Here is a 12,955-nt window from a genome sequence, read left to right as displayed (position 1 = left end):
ATCATTACGGTAGTTTCCACATGCAAAGTAGAGTTACATAACTAAGGGAAATGGAAAAGAAGGGGTTACAGCACTGAGGAACTGAGTCTAGTCCCACTAGAATTGGTTAACTAATACCCCAACTTCTAATTCTATCACTGGGATGGTGTTAGTCTTCATTTCAACAACAGCTACTGTTTAACAGCAGCTATTTTAGCAAATGTTAGTATGTACTTATATGTATTTATAGCATAGAAGTAACTGCAAGTATGATGTAGTCAAAAACTCCTAGTTGCTTGGCCTAACAGAGAACTGGTCATTTTATAGGTGCAAAGAGAAAGATGGTTTGGAAACTTTCGCGGTGAGTCTGGAATAAGTTAATATATGGCTTGTTTTCTTGCAGCAGTACATTTGTTCGGCCTGACTTGGCAGTTGCAGCCCGTTGAAGGAGAGCTCTATGCAAATGGAGTTAGCAAAGGGAACAGAGGGACCGAGTCCATGGATACTACTTACTCTCCAATTGGAGGAAAAGTTTCCGATAAATCAGAAAAAAAAGGTACAGTGATCAAAACAATTGTTTGATTAATGATGACTTTTCTTCTAATTTGATCATTAGGACAATATCTGGGATGGTTTCACATCACATTGAGTTTCACGATCACTTGAAAGAAGCACTCTTCATGGACAGAGTAAATACATGCAAATACCTTTTGAAAGTAATTTTTTTTCTTTTCTCCAGTGCCTTGAGTATAAACCAATTAAGCTTTTCAAATGTGTTGGCAATTTTGAAAATAGATAAATATTTGCAGAATGGAGGCTTCAATACAATGGAAATTGCATTTCACATATAACTACCCTAAAGCAACGTGGGTTTTGATTAAGTTCTCTGTGTCCAAGCATTTATATATAACATTTTACAAAGGGCATATGAAAATTTTTCGTTTATAATAAGAAAAAGCCTTTTTCTGCTTAGTGTAAAAGTGATAGTTTATGACAAAGTGGGATAACATGAATTTTTTTTCTAGTTGGGTTACATGAATTATTCCTACTGGGGGCAAAGAAAAAAAATCACTTTGAGTCCTGACTTGTTAAATTAAACTTCAACATGACCTTGAATTACCTGAGTTATTTACAATAAATATTACAGTAACAGTACCAGCACTCCCAACATCTTATTCCCATTGAATGACCATTGTCTTAATATACAAACATTGGGCTCGGCGCCTATAGCTCAACCGGCTAAGGCGCCAGCCACGTACGCCTAAGGTGGTGGGTTCGAATCCCCAGCCCGGACCCGCCAAACAACAATGACGGCTGCAACCAAAAAATAGCTGGGCGTTGTGGCGGGCGCCTGTGGTCCCAGCTACTTGGGAGGCGGAGGCAGGAGACTCGCTTGAGCCCAGGAGTTGGAGGTTGCTGTGAGCTGTAATGCCACGGCATTCTACCCAGGGGGACAGCTTGAGGCTCTGTCTCAAAAAAAAAAAATATACAAACATTGAAAATATTTGGAGGTTTATAGTTTAATTTTTCTTGGCATGATATTCAGTACAGAGACTCTTAAACCATGTAAATTTCAGGAGGAAATTGATTCAAAAGTGGAAATTGAGAACAAAATGTATAGCTGACACTATTCTGAGTAATTTTGGGAAATTAAAAATGAACAAATAAATGAATGGATAGGCCCCAACCTTACCCTCAAGAGTCTCACAGTTTTATAGGGATGGTAAGACAGTTTTATTTTGGTTCATTAGTTGCAGATAAGATGTTTTGTTTTATACAGTGGTTGTTTGGGTTACAGTTCTTCTCACTGTGTTTTTAATTCCTTTGAGGGGGGGTTTGTGGGTTTGGTTTGATTTTTTTTGTTTGTTTGTTTTTGCTTTGTTAGATCAACTTTGGTTTAATACATGTTTCAGTAAAAAGTAATACTTCGGGTTCAGGAAAATATCATGGTTTATTCTAGTTTTCAATTCATGATGCGGTTTGCTGTACAACTTCTAGCCTAGATCAGAATTCCCCAGCAGTTTGTTAATGCTGAGGGGAGTGTATAGGCCAGAGGTGGCAAAGGAAAAGATCTGCCAAGCTTTCCTCTCCTATTTTTCTTATCTTTCTTATTTTCCTTTTCTCCATTACCGTCTCTGTGACTATTTAATTCCTTTATATCTGAGGATACAAGAACCACCATTTGCTATTTTTTTGCCAGTTACACTGAAACTCAGAATTATCTGCCTGAAGAAAATGAAACATGCAAGAAAGCAAGTCATCATATAGTTGTCATCAGAGTATATTAATTTTATATTCTAATTCAGATCTCTTGTGATTCCATTCCATAAAGTAGGTTGCCGAGGATGGCTACAATGTATTAAACAATTACTACAAGCCAAGTATTGTCCCAGACACTTTATACAAATGATATCATGATGGTAACCTTGTAACCCCCATTTTCCAAATGAGAAAGCGAGGCACAGAGAGGTTAAGTAACTTACTCAAGATCACAGAGCTAGAAACTGATGGTCTGATTCCAGAGCCTCGTTTCTTAAGTTTTACACCGTACTAACATCCACTTATGAAATGTCTATGAAGACCACAAAAGACTTTTAACACAAAATTCCAGAGTCTACTTGTGACACATTTCAGAGAAATTCTATTCACCTATATTTTTATCATTTCAGATTAATATGAGGATATAGATAATTCGGTTACATTGTTTGCATTTGTGAGGTAGAGTCCAAGTTGTAGTCAGGCCCCTCACCCAGGAGGTGTGCCATATACACTTCCATTGTGCCTATTAGGTGAGAGCACACCGACCACCTCCCTCCTCCCATCTACCTTCTCCAAGTTGAGTTTGTGTTTTTCTCTTGTATGGGTGTGTATTGTTCATCTACTGGTTTACCATTAATTTTGAGTATACTGAATACTTGCTTTTCCATTCTTGTGATACTTTACTAACTAGAATATTCTCCAACTCCATCAAAGGTTAGTACAAAAGACATAAAGTCTCTAACTTCGTATAACTGAATACTATTCCATGGTATACATATACCACAGTTTATTAATCCATTCACACATTGATGGGCCCTTGGGTTGATTCCACATCTTGGAGATTGTGAATTGAGCTATGATAGACGTTCTAGTGTATATGACCTTATAGGAAAATGATTTCTTTTTTCTTCTGAGCAGATCCCTTATAATGGGATGGGGGGATCATATAGAAAATCTATTCTTAGTTCTTTGGGAATTCTCCATACTTCTTTAAAAACAGGCTGTATTAGTTTTCAGTCCCACCAACAGTATAAGTGTTCCCTTTTTATCACACCCACGCTAGCATCTGCAGCTTTGGAATTTTGTGATGTGAGCTATTCTCAATGAGTTTACATGTTATCTCAAGGTGGTTTTGATTTGTGTTTCTCTGATAATTAGGGACATTGAGCAATTATGTTTGTTTGTTTTTGTTAAGCAGGCCCAGGTCAGGTTCCAACCTGCCACCCCTAGTGCACAGGGCTGGCATCTAACCACTGAGCTACAGGCACCCACACAGATTAGGCATTTTTTCATCTGTTATTGGCCATTCATCTGTATTCTTTGGAGAAGGTTCTATTCATATCTCTTTTTTTTTGCAGTTTTTGGCCAGGGCTGGGTTCGAACCCACCACCTCTGGCATATGGGGCCAGCTCCCTACTTCTTTGAGCCACAGGCACTGCCCATATTCATATCTCTTGCTCAGTGATAAATAAAATTGTTTACTCTTTTTTGGTTGACTAATTTGAGTTCTTTGTAGATTCTGTTTATCAATCCTTCATCTGATTTGTAACATGCAAATATCATTTCTCATTCTGAAGGTTTTTTTGTTTGCTTAATTGCTGTGCCCTTAGCTTTGCAGAAGATTTTTATCTTAATTAAGTCCCATTTATTTATTTTTGTTTTTGTTACAATTGCCAATGGAGTCTTCTTCATAAAATCTTTACCCAGGCCAATGCCATCTAGAGTTTTTGCCACACTTGCCACACTTTTTTCTATAATTTTTGTCATTTTCATGTCTTATATTTAAATCTTTTATCCACCATGAGTCCATTTTTGTAAGTACTAACAGATGTGGGTGCAGTTTCAGTCTTTTACATGTGGTTATCTGGTTCTCCCAGCACCATTTATTGAATAGGAATTCTTTTCCACAGTGTATGCTTTTGTTTGGATTATCAAAGATCAAACGGTGATATGAGGCTGGTTTCATCTCTGGTTTTCTACTCTGTTCCATAGATCTATGTCTCCTTTTTTTGTGCCAGTACCATGCTGTTTTGATCACTGTGGACTTGTATAACCTGAAGTCTGGTAAAGTGATGCCTCCATATTTGTTTTTATGGCTAAGAATTGCCTTGGTTCTATGGGTTTTGTTCTGATTCCATACCAAACAAACTATTATTTTTTCCAAATCTTGAAAGTATGATGTTGGTATTTTAATGGGGATGGCATTAAGTCTGTAGATCCTTTGAGTAGTATAGACTTTTAACAATGTTGATTCAGAGCATGGTATGTTCTTCCATTTGTTAATTTCTTCTGTTATTTCTTTCTTAGGGCTTCATAATACTCTCTGTAGAAATCCTTCACCTCCTTTGTTAGATATATTCTCAGTTATTTTATTTTCTTGGAAACTACTGTGAAGGGTATTGTGTTCTTGATTTGCTTCTTGGCTTCATTGTTCTTGGTGTATACAAAGGCAACTTGTTTGTGGACATTGATTTTATACCCCATGACATTACTGTATTTCTTAGTCATTTCCAGAAGTCTTGTAGTTGAGTCTCTGGAGTTTTCTAAGTATAAGATCATATCATCTACAAAGAGCGAAGGTTTTGCTTTCTCTGCTATTTGAATGCCCTTAATATCCTTCTCCTGCCTGATTGCATTGGCTAGAACTTCTAGCACTATGTTGAATAGTAGTGGCAATAGTGGACATCTTTGTCTGGTTCTAGTTCTCAGTGGAAAAACTTTCATTTTTACTTCACTCAGTATAATATTAGCTGTGGATTTGTCATGGATGGCGTCAATTAGACTTAGAAAAGTGCCACCTATACCTATATTCTTAAGTGTTCTTGTGAGGAAAGGATGCTGAATTTTATCAAATGCTTTTTCTGCATCTATTGAGAGGATCATTTGGTCTTTGTTTTTGCTTCTATTCATATAGTGAATTATCTTTATGGATTTGTATATATTAAACCAGCCATATATCCCTGGGATGAAGCGTACTTGATAGTGATATATAATTTTTTAATGCGTACCTATAGTGTATTGGCTAAAATTTTATTGAGTATTTTTGTATCTGTATTCATTAGTGAACTTGATCTGTAATTCACCTTTTTCATTTAGTCAAGATCACACAAAGAGAAACAGGACTAGAACAGAGCATGCCCGGTTCCACATTTTATATTTTTCATTTATTATTGTAATAATGTAACACAAACTAAATATGTAAGTTGCTGAAGAGGTTTTCAATAAAGAAGTGTCAAAGGCAAAACCTGAATAAGTAAGGAAGTTGAGTTTATTCAGGCTATCATTGCAATAGAGAAATTTTGCCTTAGTCTTTTATAGGGAAGACTGTATAAATTATATGTGGAAAATCGGCAGATGAGATTGTGTAGCAAAAGGGGGAAGTCTCAGTCAGCAGAACAGGAACTGTTTTTCTCTGTGTCCAGCTACTTTTAGGGGAACAAATAGTTTGAATCTCAGCTAATTATTTATGAGACAAAGAATGGCAAATTGGAGAGTCTGTATGGGGCCTTTCAGCAGGTGCAGGTAATAGAGGAAAGGGCTGTGTTTGGACTTGCCACAGAGAAACAAGGAGTCATAGGTGAGTCGTATGGGAGTCATATGGAAGATGGGACACAGAGCCTGATCTAATAAATCATAAAAGGAAGAGTGTGTTTTGTGTGTGCATGAGTGTGTGTGTTGTTTGGTTGCAGTCAGCCATTTCCCAGAAAATAAAAGGATGGGAGAATTTCAGTTTCAGAAAACAAAAGGTTGGGGAAATTTCTAAACCAATGTTTTTTCCAGGAGCATAGGGTTCAGGTAGAGTCCAACATTGTCAATAGCAATCTAGATGCAATTTATTGGGGAGTGCAGGGTATGAATTTCTGCAGTTTGGATGCTAAAATCAAGCCCTGGGAACAAAGAAGGGTAGGTGAGAAGAAGAGAACTAAAGGATGCTAAAGACAGCCTTTATCTCTTTTATAATTTTGCAAAAGGCTGGCCTTGGGGGAAGGTGGCATTTCTTTAAAATTTATCCTTCAGGATCTAGCTCCACGAAGTTGGGGGGGAAATGACATTTTTCTAGTCAGTGGCTGCTGAATATATGACCATGTAAACAACATACAGCTGATTGATGCGACACAATTTATAGCCTGTCATAAAGATGCTGTAGCCAAGACCAAACAGTGACTATAGCTTCACCTTTCTGGGCTCCAGTTTCTCTTCTGAAAAATAAGGGAGTTGACTTTCAATCCTCTGGGGGATGGGGAGGGCTGTGATGGGTAGTGAAACCCTTTTTACAAATTAAGTGTTACCTGGAAATTAACAAATATAAATATGAAATCAGATAAAAGACAGATTTCCCCAGATATGATGAGAGAGGGAAAAGGACGCCAAACCTCCCACTCCCGTCCTCTTTGCATTCTCTGCCCTTCATTCTCTTAGCAACTGCTAAAGCTTTGACAAACATGGGGTGATCTCAGTAGGACTAGCTTATCTCTAAGGTCCCTTCTAGCTGTACTCGTTAGGAGTCAGTGAATTTCAATTCTGTAGTTAAGAAAGAACAAGGAGCCAGTCCACGTAAAAGTAGGATATCTTTGCAAAAGGGATATACTCTTGGAAAGTGGTTACAACGTATGTCTATAAAGTTTGTAAGCCACATTTGCCGTTGAAAATACTTTCCGAGAATTCTGTTGTAATTCAAATAATTAATTCCCAGTTTTCTGCCTTATGAGTTTGGATTTTTGACATGTATGTAACAATAACAGCCTGCACTTAGAGAGCATTTACAATTTCAAAATACTTTAATGTCTTTTATCCACGTAACAGTTTTATGCTGCAGCAGCTATTATTACCCCTGTTTTATAGTTGAAAAGGAAAACACAAGATGGCTAAGTGACTTGCCTCGCACAATAGATGGAACTGCAGGCAGGTCTAAGATTAGCATCCAGTTTCTCCTTACTGTTCACTTAGCACCCTTCTTTGGGCCTTTTTTTCCCTTTTTTAAAAACAAATTCTTTTTTAAAGGCCAGTTGTTTAAGTAAGAGCTATGTTGATTAAAAACATCGATGGATACAGTAGCCCTTCCCTAAGAATACTTTGCAAATCTTCTATTTCACACCAAAGATCTCTATTCAGCAAGCATTTTCCCTCCTCTGCAAAGTAAAAAATGCAGACACGCACATAAACACGCACACACACACACACAAGTACCCTGGAGAATTGAAAATTAAATGACAGTGCAAAGTGTACCTTTCACAACCGCTTTCATTGTCGACCTATCAAAAGGAGTGTGTCTGTGTGTGTGTGGGGGGGTGTTTTGTGTTTGTTTTGGTTTTGCCTTGTTTTGTTTTACCCGTGGCACGGCTACAGTGGAGCAATATATGCAATGACAACTGTGGACTTTGAATTTTAAGTTTACTTAGCAGGACGTTCACAGATATTTATTTCACAGACCCAGTCAGTAAATAAAGATTCATTCTGTGGTAACAATCTAAAGAACTGCACCAGCCCCGCCCAGGTAATCATTGTGCATTCAGATGGAACACCAGCCTACGGTATAATTTTGTGGTTCTGCAATATTGGTTCATAGGACGTGTGGATATTAAAATGTACTCAGCTGCCCTTTGAGTCAACCCATAGTTTCAGTATCTTTTACTTAAAGGATATTAGAGCCCAGGACATTGTGGTGGAATCGGGAATAATTCATATAAGTACAACAAACCGCATGAATAAAATAGTAGTAATGTACTAACAAAGACAACATTATTGGGAGCTTAACAGTATTATTTTTAAAGATTGATGGCAAATTACAGTAAATGTTTCCTATAATGCTATATAGATGTTTCTCCAACACAGGGTTTCAGAGGGCCCAGCTAGAGTGCTGCAGCTTGTTTTCAACTATATTAAATCACTTTATCAATATACTTCAGTTTTAACAAAAGCTTTTCTAAAGCATACTAGAGACCTGACTTCTAAAGCAGATTTATGGAAAGAGTTCCCTATGCTAAAAGGCAAACTTATTTATTGCATTAAAAATTCATGTTAAATGTTCTTGATCATATATGTTTAATGTTTCATTCTTGTTCTGCTTTAATTCTCATTTTACTCATTTTTTTTAACTAATTCACATTTTTTCCTGTAATGCCATAAGGAATGGGTCTGTTTTGTGGTGTCTTTAGCACAGTCCTCTCTACATCTGACAAGGTCACTTCATGGTAAGCTATAGAATGGCATATTTATCCTCCTAGACTAGTCTGTGCAGAGGTAAAAGATCTTCACGTAATATCTTTATAACATCTTAGTTTTGGGAGGAACCAATTCATTGTAGAAATTTATCAGCCATGTGTATGCACACATACAATTCTGTTTAGTTTCCATTTATATATTTCAGCCTGTATTACTTCATAAGGAAGTTCAAACATTTTACTAGCTCTTTTGTGAAATCAAAAGTAATTTTAGTTATGTGAAATTGAGTTTTGAAGATGAAGTCCCAGTGTCTCAACATTTAATACGTATCTCCATTTCTCCTATATATAACTTTTGTAACCGCGTAGATAATAATCACTTATATATTTTTAGTTTCCACATTTTTACTCTTAAGAGTCTTTGGGGGTTACTTCTGTACTTCTTTTTTTTTTGCAGTTTTTGGCCAGGCCCAGTTTGAACCCGCCACCTCTGGTATATGGGGCCAGTCTCCACTCGTCTGAACCACAGATGCCACCCTGTACTCCTCTTTCAGCTTTTCTTTTCCCTTAGTCATTTTAGTCAGTGTTTCCTCTTTCTATTATATATCCTACTGAGAGTGTCCCGGGCAGAATTATACACAGATACTATTTTCTTGGTTCTGGGAGAGGGAAGAATAAAATTAAGAAGTTGAGTTGAAAGAAAATGATGCCTGACAACTTCAAACTCTCCATTAAAATAATCAAAAGGAAAGAAAAATGAAAGTCTTAGCATTCAGAAACACAGAAGCTCATGATCTTTACTGCTATATCAGCCTAGCTGCTGTTTAAACTGTACTAAGTACTTTGGAAAGTTAACAAATGAAACAGAAGACATAGCATTTGCCCTTGAAAATGTTCCCATTAAATAGGAGAGCTGAGAGAAGCATGCATGAATACATTCACTATGCAAAATAACATGCAACCAACTGTTGTACAGAGATAGAAATGAGATGGTTAGGTGATTAAGAGACTTAAAAGAAAGAAGATAAAAAAAGATGACTGTTTTGTAGTAGTTTGAGCTAGGCCTGGGGAAACAAAAAATCAATCTTAGTGACCTTAAGGAGTAGTATTTAAGCAAGTGGAATAATAGCATAATAAGGGGAAAATGCAGATAATAGTAGCCTAAATAGTAAATGGATAATGAAGCAATACAGACAGTTTTGCAAAGAAAGGAAGAAGATAAATAGTGTGATAACTAGACAAGGGGCAATTGAATCATTTATTTTTTTGTAAGAGAAGAGGCTTGTGCTTGTTTGAAGACAATAAGAAGCCGATTGAGAGGGAGACATTGAATAGGCTAGTAAGAAAGAAGACTGGGAAGGAACCAAAGTTCCGGAGAAAGCAGTACGGAGGGGCAAGGGGGATCGTCAGAGATAAACTGGGACATCCAATTGTATGGAATACGGAACGTGAAAGAAGCATTTTGATATTTCAGAAATAAGAGATAAGAGCTCCAAAAAAGGACACAATAAAGTGTGGTAATGCTAACAGATTTTTCTCCTCCTGGTGGGGTTCTCGATGTCAAGCATTGAAGAATGAATTCATGGACTATAGGGAAGCAGAAGCAATAGGGTGATGGCTTATTAGAAGAAGACAGGAAAGCTTCCAACACAATGGAAGGGTCCCGAATAGGTTGCCATTGCAGCACGGCTGGGTTTGCACTTTTATTCTTTGTCTACCTGCCCAAACCTGCTAAACACTGGTTGAGTCCTTCCAACCTAGCTGGTGTACATTCTTTGGTTTCTTTAAACCTTAACTTGCTGGCCTCTGTTAATTGGCCCTTCGTTTGTGTTGGCCTGCTTTTTCCACCCAATCCCCAGGGGAAGTTCCTCCCCTGGCATTGCTCTGCCTAGCAACATCCAGTGACCAATGGCTGCACAGGTCATTCTTAAAGGTATCCCTCCCCCTTTTTCTCTGTGCCTGTTTCCCAGTCCCTGTTAAGAGCTTTTTAACTCTTATCAGTAGCATTTATTATTATTATTATTATTATTATTATTATTATTATTATTATTCTGTGTCATGAGTTTGGTTTGTGCTTAGGTTTTATTTGATATTATTGAAGATTTTCTGGGTTCCTAAAAGGTAGAAATCAAAGAATATAGCAGTACGGTAATCCATGAGAACTGGTGCCTAGGCTAGTAGATGTTTCTCTTTCTGGAAGCCTGCAAAAGAAGATATACAATCCCCTCATTACTCTCAACTATTTGATAGATCAAACATCATATAATTGTTTTTATTAAATTCCCAGTAAGTTAATGTTAAGAATTTAGAAACATGTGCATGCTCTGTCCTCCTCTGGGAACTTGTATTCTAAAATTAAAAAAAAGGAGAGCTGGATTAACTGAGCAATCATCAGCTCTCCGACTACCATCCCACACCTCAGAGGAATGTGATCATAATAACCTATATCCAGCATTGTATAAAATATATAGAAAATAGGCATCCCCACTGTGTGCTACATTCTAAAGTACTGGTCAGGGGAGAGTTCAGCTTCTAGGTAGCAGGTGACATACTAGAACTACTTGCAAATACATCAAAACTCTTTTGACAGCACATGATTGTGTGTGTGTGTGTGTGTGTGTGTGCGCGCGCGCGCATGCATGTGCACACACTATGCCAATTTATACTTTCTATCCATATTCCAGTAATAGCTTTGTTGAGATATAATTTATATGCCACACAATTCATGATTTAAAGTTTACAATTCAGCAGTCTTTAGTGTATTCCCAGAGTTGTGTAGCCATCACCACTATTTAATATTTTCATTACACCAAAAAGAAACCTCATAGGCGTTGACAGTCACTCCACGTCCTCATGTTCTCCCGACCCCTGGAAACTGCTAATCTGCTTTTTGTCTCTGTAGATTTCCTATTTCTATATTTCATACAAATAGTGTTATATAATACATAGCCTCTTGCATCTGGCTTCTTTCACTTAACATAGTATTTTCAAGGTTTGTTCATACTGTAGCATGTATCAAGGCTTCATTCCTTTTTATGGCTCAAAAAATATTTCATCGTATAGGTATACCACATTTGGTTCCTCTCTTCATCAGTTGATTGTTCTTTTGTGGATTTTCATGTTTGGGCTATTGTAAAAAATGATGCAAAGAGCATTCCTGTATATATTTTTGTTAGAATACCTGTTTTCCATTCTTTTCAAGATATACCAAGTAGTTGGATGACTAAGTCATATACTAATTCTATGTGTAAATTTTTGAAGAACTGCTAAATTATTTTTCAAAGCAACTGCACCATTTTACATTCCTATCAGCAACGTATGACAGTGCCAATTTCTTCACATCTTTAACATCACTTGTTATTGTCTGTCGTTTTTATTTTTGTCTTCCTAATGTGTGTGAAATGGTATCTCATTATGGTTTTAATTTGCATGTCCCTGACTACTAAATAATGTTGAGACTTATTTGCTGTGCTTATTTGCTTTTTATATAACTTTGCAGAAATGTGTAGAAATGTCTGTTCAGATCCTTTCCTCATTTTTCAATTATTTTGACTTTTTTTATGAAATCATATATACATAGATCATGAATACATTTATGCCTTTGTGGGATTCAATGTGCTGATTATTTATACAAATTGGAGTGCATACATCGTACTAATTAACATAGCTTTCACCTCATTTACTTAATCACAGTGTTAAGACATTTGTGTTCAATACTTAATACATTTGACTTGTACCCTTGCAATATGCTCCATAGGTGTGGTCCCACCATTAACTCTCCCTCTATCGAACCACCCTCCTCCCTTCCCATCCCTCTCTCCTTCCCTCCTTCCTGGGGTATGGTCATGATTCATCTCTCATATGAAAGTGTGAGTGATTATAAATTGGTTTTATAGTAGTATTATCTCAGGAATGGAAAAAAATTATTTTGACTTTGTATTGTTGAGTTATTCTAGATATAAGTATGTCCTTATCTGATACATCATTTGGAAACATTTTTCCCCATTCTGTAAGCTGTTCTTCTACTTTTTTAATAGTATCCTAATTTTGATAAAGTTCAATTTTTCTATTTTTTCTCTTGCTTATGCTTTAATATATCTAAGAAACTATTGCCAAATCCAAAGTCAATAGACAATACTGGAAGAACTGTGAAAGATACCAGATTTATGCCTTTACGTTCATCTGAGAATATTATAGTTTTGGCCCTTACATTTAGGTATTTGATGCATTTTGGAACATTGTTTGTATATCGTGTGAGGGAGGGTTTCAATTTGATTCTTTTACATGTGACTATCTGGCTGTGCCAACACCATTTGTTGAAAAGACCATTCTTTCTCTCACTGAATTATTTTGGTGACCTTGTTGAAAATTCAGTTGACCATAAATGTGAGGCTTTGTTTCTGGATTCTCAATTGTATTCCATTGATCTATATATCTATTCTAATGCTAGTCCTCATTATATTCATCAGTGTAGCTTTGTAATGAGTTTTGGAATCAAGAACTATGAGACCTCCAACTTCGTTCTTTTTTAAAGATTGTTTTCATTATTTTGAGTT

General features: G+C 36.7%; 1 protein-coding gene across 3 annotated transcripts in view; it reads left to right on the top strand.

The window, feature by feature from the left end:
- The window catches only part of TENM1 (teneurin transmembrane protein 1), a 596,275-nt gene that overhangs the window by 275,394 nt on the left and 307,926 nt on the right, over window positions 1–12,955 (top strand). For 2 of the 3 annotated variants that reach the window (XM_003801898.2, XM_003801899.2), the window contains exon 6: window positions 383–535. In XM_003801898.2, coding sequence (XP_003801946.1) covers window positions 383–535 — 153 coding nt within the window. The remainder of the gene's footprint in view (window positions 1–382; window positions 536–12,955) is intronic. The other variant, XM_012812797.1, reaches the window with a different exon arrangement.

This window comes from Otolemur garnettii, unplaced genomic scaffold, assembly GCF_000181295.1.
Source record: "Otolemur garnettii isolate 467f Iridium unplaced genomic scaffold, OtoGar3 scaffold00224, whole genome shotgun sequence".
Lineage (NCBI taxonomy): Eukaryota > Metazoa > Chordata > Mammalia > Primates > Galagidae > Otolemur > Otolemur garnettii.
This window is presented reverse-complemented; position numbering and strand designations above follow the sequence as displayed.